The sequence below is a fragment of the Oncorhynchus gorbuscha genome, linkage group LG20 (assembly GCF_021184085.1).
Source record: "Oncorhynchus gorbuscha isolate QuinsamMale2020 ecotype Even-year linkage group LG20, OgorEven_v1.0, whole genome shotgun sequence".
In the NCBI taxonomy this organism is placed as follows: domain Eukaryota; kingdom Metazoa; phylum Chordata; class Actinopteri; order Salmoniformes; family Salmonidae; genus Oncorhynchus; species Oncorhynchus gorbuscha.
This window is the reverse complement of record NC_060192.1, coordinates 23,618,591-23,638,220: the sequence shown is the minus strand read 5'-3', so window position 1 is coordinate 23,638,220 and position 19,630 is coordinate 23,618,591. Positions and strand designations below refer to the sequence as shown.

The 19,630-nt window shown below is 40.5% G+C and overlaps 1 protein-coding gene across 1 annotated transcript; it reads left to right on the top strand.

Moving 5' to 3' along the window:
* Positions 1–4,297: 4,297 nt before the first annotated feature.
* On the top strand, positions 4,298–8,600 carry LOC124007467 (DNA-directed RNA polymerase II subunit RPB1-like). Its single transcript, XM_046318067.1, has 4 exons — positions 4,298–4,401; positions 5,774–5,881; positions 6,019–6,206; positions 7,792–8,600. Exons 2-4 carry the CDS (start codon positions 5,785–5,787, stop codon positions 8,422–8,424), a joined length of 918 nt encoding a protein of 305 aa, XP_046174023.1. The 5' UTR covers positions 4,298–4,401; positions 5,774–5,784; the 3' UTR covers positions 8,425–8,600.
* The last annotated feature ends 11,030 nt before the right edge of the window (positions 8,601–19,630 follow it).

Below are 19,630 nucleotides of genomic sequence, written 5' to 3'. Positions count from 1 at the left end.
CAGTCACGTGAAACCGAAAGATTAGGGCCTAATTAAAGTATTTAAATTGACTGATTTCCTTATATGAACTGTAACTCTGTAAAATCCTTGAAATGGTTGGATTTACATTTTTGTTCAGTGTATGTAACAATACCAAATTGAACATATCATACTAATTTGAGTGACCCAGATTTATATTAACTATTTACATCTGGTCTATGAGACAAGTCTGAGTAACTAGTTCCAGAGCCTTTTTGATTTGTGCAAACGTATTCAATATTAAAGTTAGCCTTTACAAGACAAATGGTTTTGTTGATCACACAAGTTTAGTTTCCTGAGACCTGCAACTTAAAATACTGTGTTGGCTTAAGATACATATTTCCCAGTATGCCTGTAAAGAAGTACCTCATTTTATTACATGTACTTGTCAAGGACTTGTTTACAATTCAAACATACATTTGATGCATTTAACCAGATACAGCAAAAAATCTGGCTATATTTTCATAATTAGTGAGATTGTTGTTCCTGTTTATCTGGTCCTGGTTAGTCAAGATAGAATTGAAACATCTCACTATCTGGCCCAATAATTGGATCATGGCTGAAACAAGAAAGAGTCAACGTGGAATCTAAGTACAACCCTAATTTACAATATTTTCAATATCACTTGCTATTTCACAACTTGTCTGACTCAGAAGAAGGTTTTGGTCAACTCAAAATGTGAATTGCATGCAACACTTTGCCCAAAAAGTTGGGTGAAGTAAAAAAAGTTGTGGAATATTTTTTTGTTAGGCCACCCTGAATGTTTTTACAGTTTAACCAACAATTAGCTTGCTGTCCAGCTAGATCTTAGAATCATACTGCCGAGGCATTCCCCCCCACAAATAAACTACTATTGTGAGTGCTACATCTTCCTTCTCATTATGTCTGGAGACAGGTCTGATCACCATGGCAGCAAACATCATAGTCCACCAACAGGTGGCAGGACCTTCTATGTAAGCATGTCACTATAAGGTCTACACCGGTTGTATTCATTGCATGTGACAAATAACATTTGATTTGAACACTGGCCACTGACTCCTTTCAGGATTTGAATTCCTGTGAGTATCCATGGGACATCATATCCCATCTGCTCCTAAGCTCAAGGTATTCTGTCTTAAAATATCGGCACCACTTATAAGAGTTGTCTTGTTGTTGCTCTCTCTGTTGATGAGGTGTTTCTGTGTGCAGGTTGCTATGAATTCTGGTGCTGTCCTTGCTTAGCCTGCTCCACCACGGGAGTGTTTGGAGAGAGTACCTATCTGCCCTTAATGGACTTCATGGGCCTTGCTTACATGGTTGCCTTTGGGGTGCCCATCATTGTGCCACCCGCAAGTCTGTCCATGCGGGTTGCTGTACACCACAAATATGGCATTCAGGTGATGGTTCCCATTACAAATAGACATTACATGAAAGTTGTTCTTGCAGATACACATTTTGTGATAGGAGTATTATGTGTTTTCTGTTTACGTGTGTGTGATAGTGTTAAACAGGTGTGTCTGTGTAGGTCAACAGGGAAGTCTCTTTGAGGACATCTTGGTGTCCTGCTTCTGTGCCTGTTGCTCGTGGTGTCAGATGGCCAGGGATATCAGGCCAAGCCGGCCGGGAGGAAAGGGGACAGTGCGAGTACCAGGATGCAGAAAGGGAGGAGATTTCGATCGAAGAGGCAGAATCAGGAGACAGGAGGGAGAAGGATTTCTCAGAAGTGAGAGACTATAGGATAGAAGAGGAGAGAGTGGTGAGAGAGAGAGCGAAGATTGCGATGGCGCATGACCATGTAGCATATTCTCTATGATGTTAATGTCAATCTGACTTTCATTTTACTCTGTGTATCATGTCCTTTTTAAAGTAAGAAAGAGTACAAATCAGACAGAGAGCAAAGTAGAAGCTAGATAGTATAAGACAATATCACACAGCAGAGCAAGAAAGATCATCACAAAATTCAAATTCAAAACACAGAATTTACGTTCTCATTTTTGGAAATGATTAAAAAAGTTAAAAGTATGTTTAAAACTAATTCCAAGCTTCCAAATGTATATTATGAATCTTAAAATACTGTACTTGTGTTGTAAATTAATCTGAACTGTATGCATTACATGCATTTCTTATATTCATTTGTTTTTGTTGTTGTTGCTATTATAAAAATGGATACCATTTTGTGTAGATATTTGCCATTTCCGTTTCCCATGATATTGCTTTTGTTTCTGTGCAGGTGAGAGAAATATTTGAGTGTGTGCAGAGAGCTCCTGCACACCTTTGTCTGGCTCCTTCTCTCATTGTTCCTCCTCCTTCTCATACTGCCCCCTTGTTTCTATGGCAACAGGATCCTGGTGTTCCCCGTAGATGGCAGCCACTGGGTCAACATGGAGGTGCTGGTGTAGGAGCTCCGTGGGCGTGGCGACCATATAACTGTGACACCTCTGGTTTGTAAGGGAGCGCTCACCACACTAGACCTCATTCACTGTGAAGCTGAGAGAAGCAAAGTTTGACCTGAACCTTTTTGAGCAGACAGGGTGTTATGTCCTGGAGAGCCGCAGGTAAGGCCTGGTGGTGAGCAGCCTGGTCCAGATCAGAGAGCTGGTGTCCATTCTGAGAGCATCACCTGCAACATACAAGTTTGAATTTCATGCTCATGGACCCCGGCGTGCCTGCTGGTATCTTCTTAGCGCATTACCTCAACCTGACCATGGTTTACAATTTCTCTCCATTGCCATGGAGTTAGCATTCACTTTGAATGGCTATGTCATTATGTTTGTAACTGTTACTCAACTCTCTCATTTGCATACTATGTTCATGCCATGAAAAGATGAAATAGAAATTGAAGATGTCATCTTGGCCTTGGTTCCTTGTCTTGGCCTTGATAAAACTGACCCTTCCCGTGTTTCCTGTTGGATCATTTAAATGATGATAAAACATCACGCATTGTCAAATATCTATTGGAGAGGTGACGTACATCGACACAAAACCCTTATGTTTATGACAACTTTATGCTGGCGTTATGACAAAACATGCAATAATGTCTTCCCAAATGTAATATTACAGTTATGATTTTCTTCATGGGGAATTACTTTAATCTGGCATCCAGACATGCAGGATAGCTGATAACCTACAGGTGGCCTACTACAGCTGACATCCCTATGAAAACAACTGTTGGAAAAATTACTTGTGCCATAAACAAAAAATATTGTGGAGTGGTTGAAAAACGAGTTTTGATTACTCCAACCTAACTGTATGTAAACTTCCTACTTCAACTGTAGATTCTCTTATACCTCATAAAACCACATTCATATCTTAACAAAAATACTTCTATCATTTTTTATATTTCATATACAACATTAAGGATGGAGACTTCATACCTGTAGTGTAAATACTTTTCAAGTTCCAGTATTTCCTCTACAACCTTTTAAATGACATCACATAATTCAAACCTGTTTGACATTCATTTTCTATAGATCATCTCCGACCATTCCCCACGTTCTTATGTTAGAAATATTGTTCCAGTTTTCGCTTTTTGAATGTGTTAGAGTTTCAGCAGCAAAAAGTCTGTTAACAAAGCACATTCCTTTGTGGATTTTATTGGAGGGGGAGAAAGAGCCCCCTTCTCCTGTAATTTACAACAGGGTGTGAACTGTTTAACCGTCCCAGGTCCCTCTTCCCCTCTTCTGTGGGTGACAGAAGGTCTGGGTATTGTCAACCATTGCCAAGCTGATCTGACCCATTGTGATCCTCACAGGACAGTCATGACATATTTGTCATTTCAAACATTCTATGAATTTATGAAAACCTGAAAATGACTATTCCCAAGTGTCAAAAAAAGTGTCATATTCTTCCTGGTTGTCACGTTCTGACCTTTATTTCCTTTGTTTTGTCTTTATTTAGTATGGTCAGGGTGTGAGTTGGGGTGGGCAGTCTATGTTTGTTTTTCTATGTTTGGCTTCTGTTTCGGCCTAGTATGGTTCTCAATCAGAGGCAGGTGTAGTTAGTTGTCACTGATTGAGAATCATACTTAGGTAGCCTGGGTTTCACTGTTGGTTTGTGGGTGTTTGTTTCCGTGTCAGTGTTTGTCACCACACGGTACTGTTTAGTTTCTTCACGTTTATTTTGTTATTTTTGTATTCAGTGCTTTCTTGGAATAAAGATATGGACACTTACCACGCTGCATCTTAGTCCGATCCTTACTCCTCTTCTAACGAAGAGGAAATCTGCCGTTACACTGGGGGTGTATATGAACATATTTTAACAAGAGTTACTGTTGCTAAAACACTGTCCGTTTCACTTTAAGTAACCTGCATACCTGCAGACATTCCAGACATGTTTATTGTGCTTCATGATTATGTCCACGTCACCTCCTGTCATTCTCTCAAAGCATTTGAGAAGAGTGGCAAGGTAAGAAAGGCTATATACATCTGTTTTTTTTAATGAAAATGTCTTTCTCTCTGAGAACTTTAAGTAATAGATGTTGATAATAATAGAAAATGGTGTGAAATTAGTATAAAAAGGGTGTAGTTATTTTACAGAACAGTCAATAATATCTTTACAGGGTTAGTCAGAATGTGAATGAGGAACATTCAGTAAATCACTACTGTGTCATGCTGTACATTCGTGGCATGATTTTGATGAATTTAATGGCTAGATTAAATCTTTCTGTCTCAACCAATGATAATCAATAACTGCCGTACAATTTCATTGTTTTATTTAGCCAATGTCGGAGGTGTAACTACGTTGGAGCTGCCAAATCAGCAAGAAGCCTTGAGTGTTGTAATCTACACCTCGATTAGCCTGATATGAATCCTTATTATTTCAAATGATTTTCAGTATTAGTGTCATTGTGTCAATATAGCCTACAATTTCTCGTTCTGAACTTCAAACGTGGGTGGGATTTAAGGACGGGGGTGGCAGCTCACCTCCAACATTGCCTAAACAATGAAACTGCGTTGCAGTTGTCGGTTATCATTGGTTAGCGCTGGAACTGATTTTAATCTAGTTCTGTACTCTGTAAAAAATTTAATAAATCAGAGGTGGCCCAACTAATGAATGTTTTAGTTACTAGAACCACAGCCTTTTTGATTCGTGTGAACTTATTACATATTAAAGTTTGCCTTTGCAACACAAATGGTTGATTTGATCACATAACATGTTTAGTTTCCTGAGACCCACAACATAAAATTCCATGTTGGCTTAAGATAAATTTGTTCTCATTAACATATTTCCCAGTGTGCCTTTCAGCAAGTACTTCATTTTATTAAATGCACTTGTCAACTACATGTTTACAATTAACATATTTTCATAGGTTAAAATATCATGCATATAGAAAAACTTGGATTTGTTTTCATCATTAGTAAGATTGTTTATCTGGTCTTTGGTTAGTCAAGATAGATTTGAAAGAAACCACTATCTAGTCCAATAATTGTTTCATGATTGAAACTAGAAACAGTTAACGTACAACCCTAATTTCCACTAATTTAACAAAAGCCGTCTGTCGATATCACTTGATGTTTCCCAACTTGTCTCATTGACTCTGTTTTTTGGTAAACTCAAAATGCATATTGGATGCAACATTTTGCCCCAAGTTGGGTGAAGTCAAAAACTATTTGTTTTTACAGTGTAGCCAAAACTTCTAGGCATAAGCTTGATGCCAAGTATGTTGTTCAGCTATATCTTAGAATCATACTGCTGAGGTATTCCCCCCCCCCCCACACACACAAATAAACTACTACTGTGAGTGTTACATCTTTCTTCTCATTATGTCTGGAGACAGGTCTGATCACCATGGCAGCAAACATCATAGTCCACCAACAGGTGGCAGCACCTGCTATGAAGGCCTGGAACACTGGCCTTTTTGACTGCTGTCAAGACATGAATTCCTGTGAGTATCCATGGGACATCTTATCCCATCCGCCCCTAAACTCAGGGTATTCTGTCTTAAAATATTGCCACCACCTTTAAGAGTTGTATTGTTGTTGCTCTTTCTGTTGATAAGATATTATGTCTGTGTGTGTGCAGGTTGTTATGGTTTCTGGTGCTGTCCTTGCTTAGCCTGCTCCACCACGGGAGAGTTTGGAGAGAGTACCTGTCTGCCATTAGTGGACATCATTGGCCCTGCTTGCATGGTTGCCTTTGGGGTGCCCATCATTGTGCCACCCGCAAGTCTGTCCATGCGGGTTGCTGTACGCCACAAATATGGCATTCAGGTGATGGTTCCCATTACATGCAAACATTGCATAAATGTTGTTGTTTTTGCAGATACATACACTACCGTTCAAATGTTTGGGGTCACTTAAAAATATCCTTGTTTTTGAAAGAAAAGCAGATTTCTGTCCATTAAAATAATATAAAATTGATCAGAAATACTGTGTAGATATTGTTAATGTTGTAAGTGACTATTGTAGCTGGAAACAGCAGATTTTTAATGTAATATCTACGTAGGTGTACAGAGGCCCATTATCAGCAACCATCGCTCCTGTGTTCCAACGGCACGTTGTGTTAGCTAATCCAAGTTTATCATTTTAAAAGGCTAATTTATCATTAGAAAACCCTTTTGCAATTGTTAGCACAGCTGAAAACTGTTCTGATTAAAGAAGCAATAAAACTGTCCTTCTTTAGACTAGTTGAGTATCTGGAGCGTCAGCATTTGGTTACGATTACAGGCTCAAAATGACCAGAAACGACTCTATTCTTGTTCTGAGAAATGAAGGCTCTTCCATGAGCGAAATTGCCAAGAAACTGAAGATCTCATACAACGGTGGGTGCTACTCCCTTCACAGAACAGTGCAAACTGTCTCTAACAAGAATAGAAAGAGGAGTGGGAGGCCCCGGTGAACAACTGAGCAAGAGGACAAGTACATCAGTGACTAGTATGAGAAACAGACGCCTTACAAGTCCTCAACTGGCAGCTTCATTAAATAGTACCCACAAAATACCAGTCTCAACGTCAACACTGAAGAGGCGACTCCGAGATGCTGGCCTTCTAGGCAGAGTTGCAAAGAAAAAGACATATCTCAGACTTGCCAATAAAAAGAAAAGATGAAAATGGGCAAAAGAGCACAGACAACAGACAGAGGAACTCTGCCTTGACGGCCAGCATCCCGGAATCTCCTCTTCACTGTTGACGTTGAGACTGGTGTTTTGCAAGTGCTATTTAATGAAGCAGCCAGTTGAGGACTTGTGAGGTGTCTGTTATGTGAAGGGAGTAGTACACAGTGTTGTACGAGATCTTCAGTTTCTTGGCAATTTCTCGCATGGAATAGCCTTCATTTCTCAAAACAAGAATAGACTGACGAGTTTCAGAAGAAAGTTATTTGTTTCTGGCCATTTTGAGCCTGTAATCGAACACACAAATGCTAATTCTACAGTTACTCAACTAGTCTAAAGAAGGCCCGTTTTTATTGCTTCTTTAATCAGAACAGGTTTAAGCTGTGCTAACATAATTGCAAAATAGATTTCTGATCAATTCGCCTTGTAAATTGAAAAACTTGGATTAGCTAAGACCATGTGCCATTGGAACACAGGAGGGATGGTTGCTGATAATGGGCCTCTGTACGCCTATGTCGATATTCCATTAAAAATCTGATGTTTCCAGCTACAATTATCATAATACTATGTTGTATTTCTGATCAATTTGTTATTTTAATAGACCAAAAAATTGCCCTTCATTCAAAAACAAAGACATTTCTAAGTGAAGCCAAACGGTAGTGTATGTTGCGATAGAGGTATTATGTGTTCTGTTAACTTGCGTGTGAAATAGTGTTAAACAAGTGTGTCTGTGTGGGTCCATAGCAAAGCCTTTGTGAGGATATCATGGCGTCCTGCTTCTGTGTCTGGTGCTCATGGTGTCAGATGGCCAGGGAGATCAAAGACCACAAGAAGAGCTGCACTTTCACAACCACCCAGCCTGTGGCCATCCAAGTGCAGCCTCCAACCATGACCAACTCAAACGTGTCCTACACAACCAATCAACAGAGCTACACCATGACCAGCCCACAGTCCCCCAACCAACAGGGCTACATCATGACCAACTCACAGGGCTACACCATGACCAGCCCACAGTCCCCCAACCAACAGGGCTACATCATGACCAACCAACAGGGCTACATCATGACCAGCCCACAGTCCCCAAACCAACAGGGCTACATCATGACCAGCCCACAGTCCCCAAACCAACAGGGCTACATCATGACCAGCCCACAGTCCTCCAGCATGGTTGAGAAGCACCCTGATATGATGGCAGGCCCCCCTGGCATTGCCGGAGGGGCTCAAATTAAGATGGCATCTGACCAGCATGCCATGGCAGGCCCTTCTCAAATGATGGCTTCTGTTCCTAATGCCTATAACCCTGCTTTCATGATGCCCCCTGATATGTCTAACCATATGGTGAACACCACAGTCTCCACCCAACCATCCAAATGCTGAGCTCTGCTGCTTCATCTAATCACTTTCTGACATTGCTGTAATGTTCAGTCAGTGAATTCATTTGATTTATGAAAATATGTTTTTATATGGTTAATAGTCTGAGGTCTATTTGATGGTAATGGCCTCTGCTCATTGTCTTGACATGTAATAAAGTCATGTATATTGTGTTTCTCTTCTATTGGAATGTTACTTCATATATAATAAAACATATTAGAAAAGACTGTCTACAGGATCAATTTGCATGAAAAAGTTGTCAATGAGAAACAGTGAGAAATATGTTTACATGGACATTTAGAGGCAGGAATTGTTAAGTACTTTGCAAAATCTCACATTGGTGAAACTATTTTCATCTAATTAGCTGGCGAGGAATTGCTCACACACTCGGAGAGGGATCTAGGGTTTTGCCAGTTTATAGGGGTTATTTTCCATTGAGGGATTATTAGACCGTAGTTCTAAATGGAGAACAATAGCTGTGGAAACTCAAACTCCTTCTCCTCCGTTTGCTCTCCCACCAGAGCTGTGGAAACTCAAACTCCTTCTCCTCCGTTTGCTCTCCCACCAGAGCTGTGGAAACTCAAACTCCTTCTCCTCCGTTTGCTCTCCCACCAGAGCTGTGGAAACTCAAACTCCTTCTCCTCCATTTGCTCTCCCACCAGAGCTGTGGAACACCAGAGCTGTGGAAACTAGGATAACTTTCTGACATGTTAGTGTATTTCCTCCCGATCTCCATTATGTGATGTTGTATTTATGTGGATACCACTTTTTTTCTTACTCAGTTTGGAATGAAGTGGCTCTTTGACCAGAAGACTTTGTCTATAAGAGGAGGTATCAGACGAGAGAGGGAGTTAGTGAGAGCGAGAACGACCATAATACCTTGTATCACCCTTCATCAAGATACAAAATCGCTGATTTTTATACTCTGTTAATCAAATCTAATATTCAGTCTATTCTGGATGGCTCAACTCTTCAGTTTGTAGGCCTGCCCAGCCCCCAAAATGTATGTTTAACGGCACTCTTCTTGCTAGTCAACTCATAGCAATATGCAAGTCAGTATCAGGCTATTTATATATGTAGTCTGATAATGTACATTTTGATAGACTATACAAATTACATACTTTGAGGCCGGAGAGGAATGAATATTAGCCATTACAAACTCGGAGAAGACAAGTTCTCATATTTTTAATCCAATATAATTTATATGACAGAGCAAAGAAGAAGCTAGATAGTCTTATACTATTACACAGCTCAGCAAGAAAAATCAAATCATAAAATTGTAAATACAGAAAGTATATTCTCATTTGTGGGAAATATATAAAAAGTTTAAAGTTTGATTACAACTCATTCCAACCTTTCAAATGTATATTTTGAATCTACCATACTGTCATGGTACTGTATTTGAATCTAAACTCTATGCATTACATGCATTTCTTATATTCATCATTTTTTGTTTGTTGCTATTATAAAAATGGATTCTATTTGTGTAGATGATTTCCATTTCCGTTTCCCATGACAATGCTCTTCCTTGTGTGGAGGTGAGAAATGTCTGAGCTTGTGCAGAGAGCTCCTGCCCACCTTTGTCTGGCTCCTCCTCCCATTGTTGCTCCTTTTCACACCGCCCCCTTTTTGCCACCAGATTGCTTTCTCTATCCCGGAAAAAATCCCTCATCATTCAGGTTTTGCAGGTTTTGTGTGCCTCTATGAAAGTGGGATTGACAGCACTTTAACTACGTTGCAAATATTAAACAAACAGACAATCATAGTATCAGTGGAAAATATAAAATTTCCAGTTTTTGCATCAAAACCAATTTTATAAGGTTTTAAATATGTGTACATTGTTGGTAGAATACATAGATTAATAGTAGTAGTATCCAAATGTTTTTTTTGGTAGTTACTATCTTGTCTTATCGCTACAACAGAGCCTGGGCTCGAACCCAGGGTCTTCCGTGGCACAAATAGCACTGCGATGCAGTGCCTTTGACCACTGCGCCACCCGGGAGGCCCCTGATTAATATAATTTAGCAATACATTTCTTGGTAGTACTAAATATATTGCTGGTATTTTTTATTTTGTTTTTATTTCACCTTTATTTAACCAGGTAGGCTAGTTGAGAACGAGTTCTCATTTGCAACTGCGACCTGGCCAAGATAAAGCATAGCAGTGTGAACAGACAACACAGAGTTACACATGGAGTAAACAATTAACAAGTCAATAACACAGTAGAAAAAAAGGGGAGTCTATATACAATTTGTGCAAAAGGCATGAGGAGGTAGGCGAATAATTACAATTTTGCAGATTAACACTGGAGTGATAAATGATCAGATGGTCATGTACAGGTAGAGATATTGGTGTGCAAAAGAGCAGAAAAGTAAATAAATAAAAACAGTATGGGGATGAGGTAGGTGAAAATGGGTGGGCTATTTACCAATAGACTATGTACAGCTGCAGCGATCGGTTAGCTGCTCAGATAGCTGATGTTTGAAGTTGGTGAGGGAGATAAAAGTCTCCAACTTCAGCGATTTTTGCAATTCGTTCCAGTCACAGGCAGCAGAGTACTGGAACGAAAGGCGGCCAAATGAGGTGTTGGCTTTAGGGATGATCCGTGAGATACACCTGCTGGAGCGCGTGCTACGGATGGGTGTTGCCATCGTGACCAGTGAACTGAGATAAGGCGGAGCTTTACCTAGCATGGACTTGTAGATGACCTGGAGCCAGTGGGTCTGGCGACGAATATGTAGCGAGGGCCAGCCGACTAGAGCATACAAGTCGCAGTGGTGGGTGGTATAAGGTGCTTTAGTGACAAAACGGATGTCACTGTGATAAACTGCATCCAGTTTGCTGTGTAGAGTGTTGGAAACCATTTTGTAGATGACATCGCCGAAGTCGAGGATCGGTAGGATAGTCAGTTTTACTAGGGTAAGCTTGGCGGCGTGAGTGAAGGAGGCTTTGTTGCGGAATAGAAAGCCGACTCTTGATTTGATTTTCGATTGGAGATGTTTGATATGAGTCTGGAAGGAGAGTTTGCAGTCTAGCCAGACACCTAGGTACGTATATCAGGACTTAGGATGAGATCCAGATGCAGACAGTTCGAATCACAGATGTTTATTACAAAACAGGGGGCAGGCAACTGACAACTCAAGGGCAGGGAGAGGTCAGTAATCCAGGGCACTGTCATTATGGTACAGAACGGCAGGCAGGCTCAGGGTCAGGGCAGGCAGAATGGTCAAAACCGTGAGGACAAAAAAACAGCAACTATAGAAACACAAAAATGGGAAAAACACGCTGGTAGGACCTGAAGGGACAAGACAAACTGGCAACAGACAAACTGGTATAAATACAGAGGAGATAATGGGGACAAATGGGAGACACCTGGTGGGGGGGGGGGGGGTAGAGACAAGCACAAGACAGGTGAAACAGATCAGGGTGTGCCATTTTAGGATTGTTAATTAACAGCTGGCCTGGTACCTTGTTTGCTGCATCCAGCCATTTGGGATGTACTGTTTCAGTTTCAAAGACAAAATATTTTTAACTAAAACGGACGACTGTAACTAAGGATGGGTATGCCAATACATAGCAAGGGTAATGATCACAAGTTAGTCATAACGTGGATAACAGTATAGCACACGTGTCAAACACAAGGCCCGCGGGCCGAATAGGACCCACAAGCGAATATAAATGAGTCAATAGTTTAGTCATCTACTATATGAAATTACAGCCTGATGCGCTTGCATCGGTGAATTGAACTTCAATTGCACTGCTTTCATGTGTCCTGTTTACAGCGCAGTGTTTGAGGGAGTCGAAAAGAGAGAATTACATCTTCAAACTAAGGGAAAACATGGTATCCATGACAGAGAGGAAGAAGCATTCATACATATACATGGGTAAGAGAGTCTAGCTAGCTATATTTTCAGACATTATATGTTTCTAATTTGGCCAGAAAGTTGTTTTTATTGCAAGTTTAAGCGTACTGTTAGCTAGCTAGCTAACGTTAGCTGACTGACTGGCTCGTTAGCTGACGTTACGTGTATGATCTGTGTAGTAATATTATTTGTATCTCAGAGGTTTTTGCATTGCTAGTTATAGCCTAAGGTTAGCTAGCTAGCTAACATTGAACCTAGTTGGTGGTTAGCTTTAGTTACCTGTAGACTCATGCAGGGTAGTAACGTTACAAGTTGGGATTATGGTTCATTGTTTAGCTAGCTAGCTATATATCAAAACAAAAGACTCCGCTATGCAAGTAACCATTTCACTGTACCGTTTACACCTTCTGTATCCTGTGCATGTGACAAATACATGTTGATTTGATTTGATATAGTGTGTGTTTACCAGAGACAGTAATGTGAAGAATCACATGACCTGCACCAAAGTCAAATTAGGATATAACTTTAGACCAACGAGACAGTGTCCAAGTTCTAAAGTTCTCCGGTAGAATGCCCTGCTTTTATTTTGTCAAACTCACAACCATAAGCTATTTTCTGTAATTAGCTTACCATTAACTTGTAAATAATGATCTTGTTGTGAGTTTATTTTGCTGTAATAATGAATACCAATTAGCTAAAGTTAAGATGTTGTCTGCTATATGGTATGGTCATTATTTGAACGGGTTAGTAAGCTAACGTAAAGTTGCTAGCTAACAAGCTAGAAACGAACCAAAACATTGTTTAGAATTTGCTTTTAGTTGCCTAGTTTGCTGAAATGACATTCTAAACAGATGGGTTTACTGGTGTTGTAATACACCAGTTATTTTGGACCACCAGATTGCTGGTGTAATGCATGTTTTTGTGTATATCACTTTTCATAGCAAGTTTAATGTCGGACGTGTCACTGGTATAGAGAGGAGTAGGCAGGAGGCAGTTGCAGGTTTAGAGCTACTGAATATATTTAAGAACCATGGAAAATCAAACTCTGTTGTGCTCAAAATATATCTTCATAAACAAAAAGGCACAGGGCGATCCCAAAGTGCAAAATATAAAGTTCTCAGGAAATAGTAGGAGAGATTCCTCTCAGGAAAACAAGTAACATTTTACAATGACCGACAAAGACAAATGGCAGAGGGAGTATACAGTATATACAGTGATAGAGTGGGGATTGGAACCAGGTGTGCGTAATGATGAGACAAGTCCGGGGTTGATGAGTGAAGGGCATTTGCCAGCTGTAGGTTCAGCAGCAGCTAGAAGGCCATCGACGCCGAATGCCTGAGCTGGACAGAAGGGAGAGCCAAAGCAAAGGCTGGTGTGACGGGACGACAATAGAATGTTCATGATGTCACTTAGACAACTGTATACAGACATGTTGATAGACGTAGTATAAATGACCCTTTATTCTTAAAATCTTTGGATGTTTAGTACACGACGGTACTCACTGTTTAGCACATGGTGTCACATGTGAATCTCTGTAGAGATGGGTGAGGCTGGTTTAAGTGGGTGTGAACCATGCTGAATGGGTGAAGACAAACAAGAGGTCTCCCATTGGTGTACCAAAACATTCAAGGGCCGTTTTCTCAAAAGTGGGGTTAGAAGTTGATCAACTTTCAAAGTAGAATTAATTTCCCATTGGTCCTCAAGTGTAGTGTATAATATACAATTTTCTAGCTGAGTATCTATTTTTATCCAATGTAAAAAACACCATTTCAAATTTTGCTGCACAAGACCTAATTGAGCCAGTCTGTCACATATTTTCAGAAATCCATTCATGTATTTTCTGATGATCTAAATTCATGCTGTTGATACTGCCTGTAAACACACAGTCCAGTTCAAACTGAACCATGGCAGGCAGTTGTGGAAAATGGTTTATTTGCATATGCCTATTTTAGCTCTGATTGGCTATGGCGCACTGGTCTGCGTAGACTCCAATCCTGGACAAGACAGAGATTTGATTTACTGCAGTGTCTATTAATTGCCTAAATGCACGGCTTCCTTCCCACTCTAAATTTCTATAGAATTTTCACTAATGCCTTACTATAATTATTAATATTACTGTCATTCCCAAACATTCTATGAAAATTACCATATGTAAGTGCTGCTTGTCAGAAAATGTTTTTAAAAAACGTGTCATATTCTTCCTGGGGGTGAATATGAACTGATTTTAACAAGAGTTAATGTTGCTAAAATGCTGTCAGTTTCGCTTTAAGTAGCCTGCATGCCTGCAGATATTCCAGACATATTTATTGTGCTTCATGATTAAGTCCAAGTCCCCTTCTGTCAATCACTCTCAGAATTCGAAAAGGGTGGACAGGTAAAATGTGGTCTAAGGCACTGCATATCAGTGCTAGAGGTGTCACTACAGACCCTGGTTCGATCCCAGGCTGTATCACAACTGGCCGTGATAGGGAGTCCTATAGGGCGGCGCACAATTGGCCCAGCCTCGTTCGGGTTAGGGGAGGGTTTGGTCGGGGTAGGCCGTCATTGTAAAATAAGAATTTGTTCTTACCTGGTTAAATAAAATACAAAAATAATAAAAAAGAGATCAGGTTTGGATCTACAGTGGCATGCGAAAGTATTCACCCCCTTGGCATTTTTCCTATTTTGTCGCCTTACAACCTGGAATTAAAATATATTTTTTTGTATAATTTTATTTACACAACATGCCTACCACTTTGAAGATGCAAAATACAGAGAACTTGATCGTGAATAACTATACACCCCCCCAAAGTCAATACTTTGTAGAGCCACTTTTTACAGCAATTACAGCTACAAGTCTCTTGGGGTATGTCTCTATAAACTTGACACATCTAGCCACTGGGATTTTTGCCCATTCTTCAAGGCTAAACTGCTCCAGCTCCTTCAAGTTGGATGGGATCCGCTGGTGTACAGCAATCTTTAAGTCATACCTCAGATTTTCAATTGGATTGAGGTCTGGGCTTTGAATAGGCCATTCCAAGACATTTACATGTTTCCTCTTAAACCACTCGAGTGTTGCTTTAGCAGTATGCTTAGGGTCATTGACCTGCTTGAAGGTGAACCTCCAGGCAAGTCTCAATTCTCTGGAAGACTAAAACAGGTTTCCCTCAAGAGTTTCCCTATATTTAGCACCATCCATCATTCCTTAAATCCTGACCAGTTTCCCAGTCCCTGCTGATGAAAAACATCCCCACAGCATGATGCTGCCACCACCATGCTTCACTGTGGGGATGGTGTTCTCAGGGTGATGAGGTGTTGGGTTTGTGCCAGACATAGAGTTTTCCTTGATGGCCAAAAAGCTCAATTTTACTCTCATCTGACCAGAGTTCATTCTTCCATATGTTTGGGGAGTCTCCCACATGCCTTTTGGCAGACACCAAATGTGTTTGCTTATTGTTTTCTTAAAGCAATGTTTTTTTCTGTCTACTCTTCTGTAAAGCCCACCTCTGTGGAGTGTACGGCTCAAAGTTGTCCTATGGACAGATACTCCAATTTCCGCTGTGGAGCTTTGTAGCTCCTTCTGGGTTATCTTTGGTCTCTTTGTTGCCTCTCTGATTAATGCCCTCCTTGCCTGGTCCGTGAGTTTTGGTGAGCGGCCCTCTCTTGGCAGCTTTGTTGTGGTGCCATATTCTTTCCACTTTTTAATAATGGATTTAACTGTGCTCAGTGGGATGTTCAAAGTTTAAGATATTTTTTTTAACCCAACCTTGATCTATACCTCTCCACAACTTTGTCCCTGACCTGTTTGGAGCGCTCCTTGGTCTTCATGGTGCCGTGCCCCTTGCTTAGCGGTGCCCCTTGCTTAGTGGTGTTGCAGACTCTGAGGCCTTTCAGAAGAGGTGTATATATACACTGAGATCATGTGACAGATCATGTGACACTTAGATTGCACACAGGTGGACTTTATTTAACTAATTATGTAACTTCTGAAGGTAATTGGTTGCACCAGATCTTATTTAGGGGCTTCATAGCAAAGGAGGTGAATACATATGCACGCACCACTTTTCTGTTTTTAATTTGTTTTAATTTTTTGAAACAAGGTTTTTTTTTCATTTCACTTCACCAATTTGGACTATTTTGTGTACGTCCATTACATGTAATCCAAATAAAAATAGGAAAAATAGGAAAAGCCCCAAGGGGGTGAATACTTTTGCAAGGCACTGTATATAGCCAATATTTCTTCATGAGAATATTATTTCTCAATAATACAAGTACTATAAATAGAGAATAGATAATTGTGTGACATGGGTAAAATGGTTGTAGTTATTTTACAGAACATTTGGTAATATATTTACAGGGTTAAAGGTGGAATGTTAATGAGCAAACAACAGTAAGCCACAATTGTGTTAAGCTGTACTTTCCTGGCAGAATTTTGTGAGTTTAATGGCTAGATTCAATCAGTTCTGCCCAAATCTGCGATCACAAATAACTGCATAGCAGTGTCATAGTTTTATTTGGAGTTGTCAATTCAGCAAGCTGCCATAATACAAATACAGTAATACAGTTCAAACACTGGAATGTGTGTTATAATCTACTCCACCTGTTAAGTCTACCCCCTACTTTTTCGAACATTCTTTTAAAAATCGAGCAACATTTCAGCGTCCTGCTACTCATGCCAGGAATATAGTATATGTATATGATTAGTATGTGTGGATAGAAAACACTCTGACGTTTCTAAAACTTGTTAAATCACGGCTGTGACTATAACATAACGTGTGTTTCATCGAAAAGCGCAAGAAAAACTGATCACCATAATCTGGAAAATATATCAATGCGCCACTTGCATGTATTGTCTATTGGAAAGCAAATTACATGGGGCTGAGATTGCAAGTCCTACAACTTCCACACGATGTCGCCAGTCTTGTAAATTGCCTGGGCTTTGTTTCTTGGTCAAATGAGTGAGAGAGAGCCCATTCCTTCCGGTCTCCGACAGGATGTTTTGGATGAGAAATTTCCGAACATGATTTCAAGATGTGGAGCTATTGAATACACATCGCCCCGTGATCAGTTTGATAGATTATTAATGTTTACTAATACCTAAAGTTGGATTACAAAATTATTTCGAAGTGTTTTGTGAAAGTTTATCGTCAACTTTTTTAATTTAAAAAAAATGACGTTACGTTTTAAAACTGTGTTTTTTCCTGGATCACACACTCTTCATAGATCGATATTTAGGGTATATATGGACCGATTTAATCGAAAAAAAGACCCAATAGTGATGTTTATGGGACATCTAGGAGTGCCAACAAAGAAGATCGTCAAAGGTAATGAATGTTTTATATTTTATTTCTGCGTTTTGTGTAGCGCCGGCTATGCTAATTATTTTGTTTACGTCCCCTTCAGGTATTTCGGGGTGTTGAATGCTATCAGATAATAGCTTCTCATGCTTTCGCCGAAAAGCATTTTAAAAATCTGACTTGTTGGCTGGATTCACAACGAGTGTAGCTTTAATTCAGTACCCTGCATGTGTGTTTTAATGAACGTTTGAATTTTATCGAGTGCTATTAGCATTTAGCGTAGCGCATTTGCATTTCCAGATGGCTAGATGGGACTCATGCGTGTCGGGTCGACGTAAGAGGTTAATTAGGCTGATATGAGTCCTTATTTTTTTCCGTGACAATGACAACAAGAGAAGCCGCTCACCGATTTGACAGCTCCAACACAGCCACACCTCCAACATCGCCTAAACAAAAACAATGAAACTTCTATTCAGTTGTCAGTTATCACGAAGTTAGCGCTGGAACTGAATGCAGGCATAGGTCTGTAATAAATCAGAGGGGGCCCAACTAAAAAAGATTTAGTAACTCAACGTGGTCGCAGAGCATTTCGCATTATTCTGTATGTAAACCTGAGACACTAAATGTTGTATGATATGTTACGTTTCATATCGCTTGTGCTAATTTGTCATTTGTGGATGTCCATCATACATTTTGTGTGATATGTTAATAATTACAATGAATATGATATATTAAGAAATGCAATTCGTAAAATATGGCACAAATTGTAATTCGTACAATATGTTAAGAATCTGCTAAATGTAAAATATGCTGCGAATTTCCAAAACCTATTTGTTACGAATACCAATGTATTGCGGCTAACATTAGCTATGTGGCAAACACTACCGTTAGCTAGCTCTAGGTTTTAGGGTTAGTTATGGTTAGGGTTAAGATTAAGGTTAGCTTAAATGGTTCTGGTTAGGGGTAGTGTTAAGGGAAGGATTGGCTAACATGCTAAGTAGTTGCAAAGTAGCTAAAAGGTTGCTAATAAGGGGAAATGCTGAAGTTGTCTGAAATGAGGGTTGCTAGACATTAATGTTATATCCAATCACATTTATTTATATAGCCCTTCATTCATCAGCTGATATCTCAAAGTGCTGTATAGAAACCCAGCCTAAAACCCCAAACAGCAAGCAATATGCAGGTGTAGAAGCACGGTGGCTAGGAAAAACTCCCTAGAAAGGCCAAAACCTAGGAAGAAACCTAGAGAGGAACCAGGCTATGAGGGGTGGCCAGTCCTCTTCTGGCTGTGCCGGGTGGAGATGATAACAGAACATGGCCAAGATCAAATGTTCATAAATGACCAGCATGGTCAAATAATAATAATCACAGTAGTTGTCGAGGGTGCAGCAAGTCAGCACCTCAGGAGTAAATGTCAGTTGGCTTTTCAAAGCCGGTCATTAAGAGTATCTCTACCACTCCTGCTGTCTCTAGAGAGTTGAAAAAAGCAGGTCTGGGACAGGTAGAACGTCCAGTGAACAAGTCCGGATTCCATAGCCGCAGGCAGAACAGTTGAAATTGGAGCAGCAGCACGGCCAGGGGGACTGGGGACAGCAAGGAGTCATCATGCCAGGTAGTCCTGAAGCATGGTCCCAGGGCTCAGGTCCTCAGAGAAAGAGAGAATTAGAGAGAGCATACTGAAATTCACACAGGACACCGGATAAGACAGGAGAAATACTCCAGATATAACAAACTGACCCTAGCCCCCCCCCCGACACATAAACTACTGCAGCATAAATACTGTAGGCTGAGACAGGAGGGGTCAGGAGACACTGTGGCCCCATCCAATGATACCACCGGACAGGACCAAACAGGAAGGATATAACCCCACCCACTTTGCCAAAGCACAACCCCCCACACCACTAGAGGGACATCTTCGACCACCAACAAACCATCCTGAGACAAGGCCGAGTATAGCCCACAAAGATCACCACCACGGCACAACCCAAGGAGGTGCGCCAACCCAGACAGGAAGATCACATCAGTGACTCAACCCACTCAAGTGGCGCACCCCTCCTAGGGACGGCATGAAAG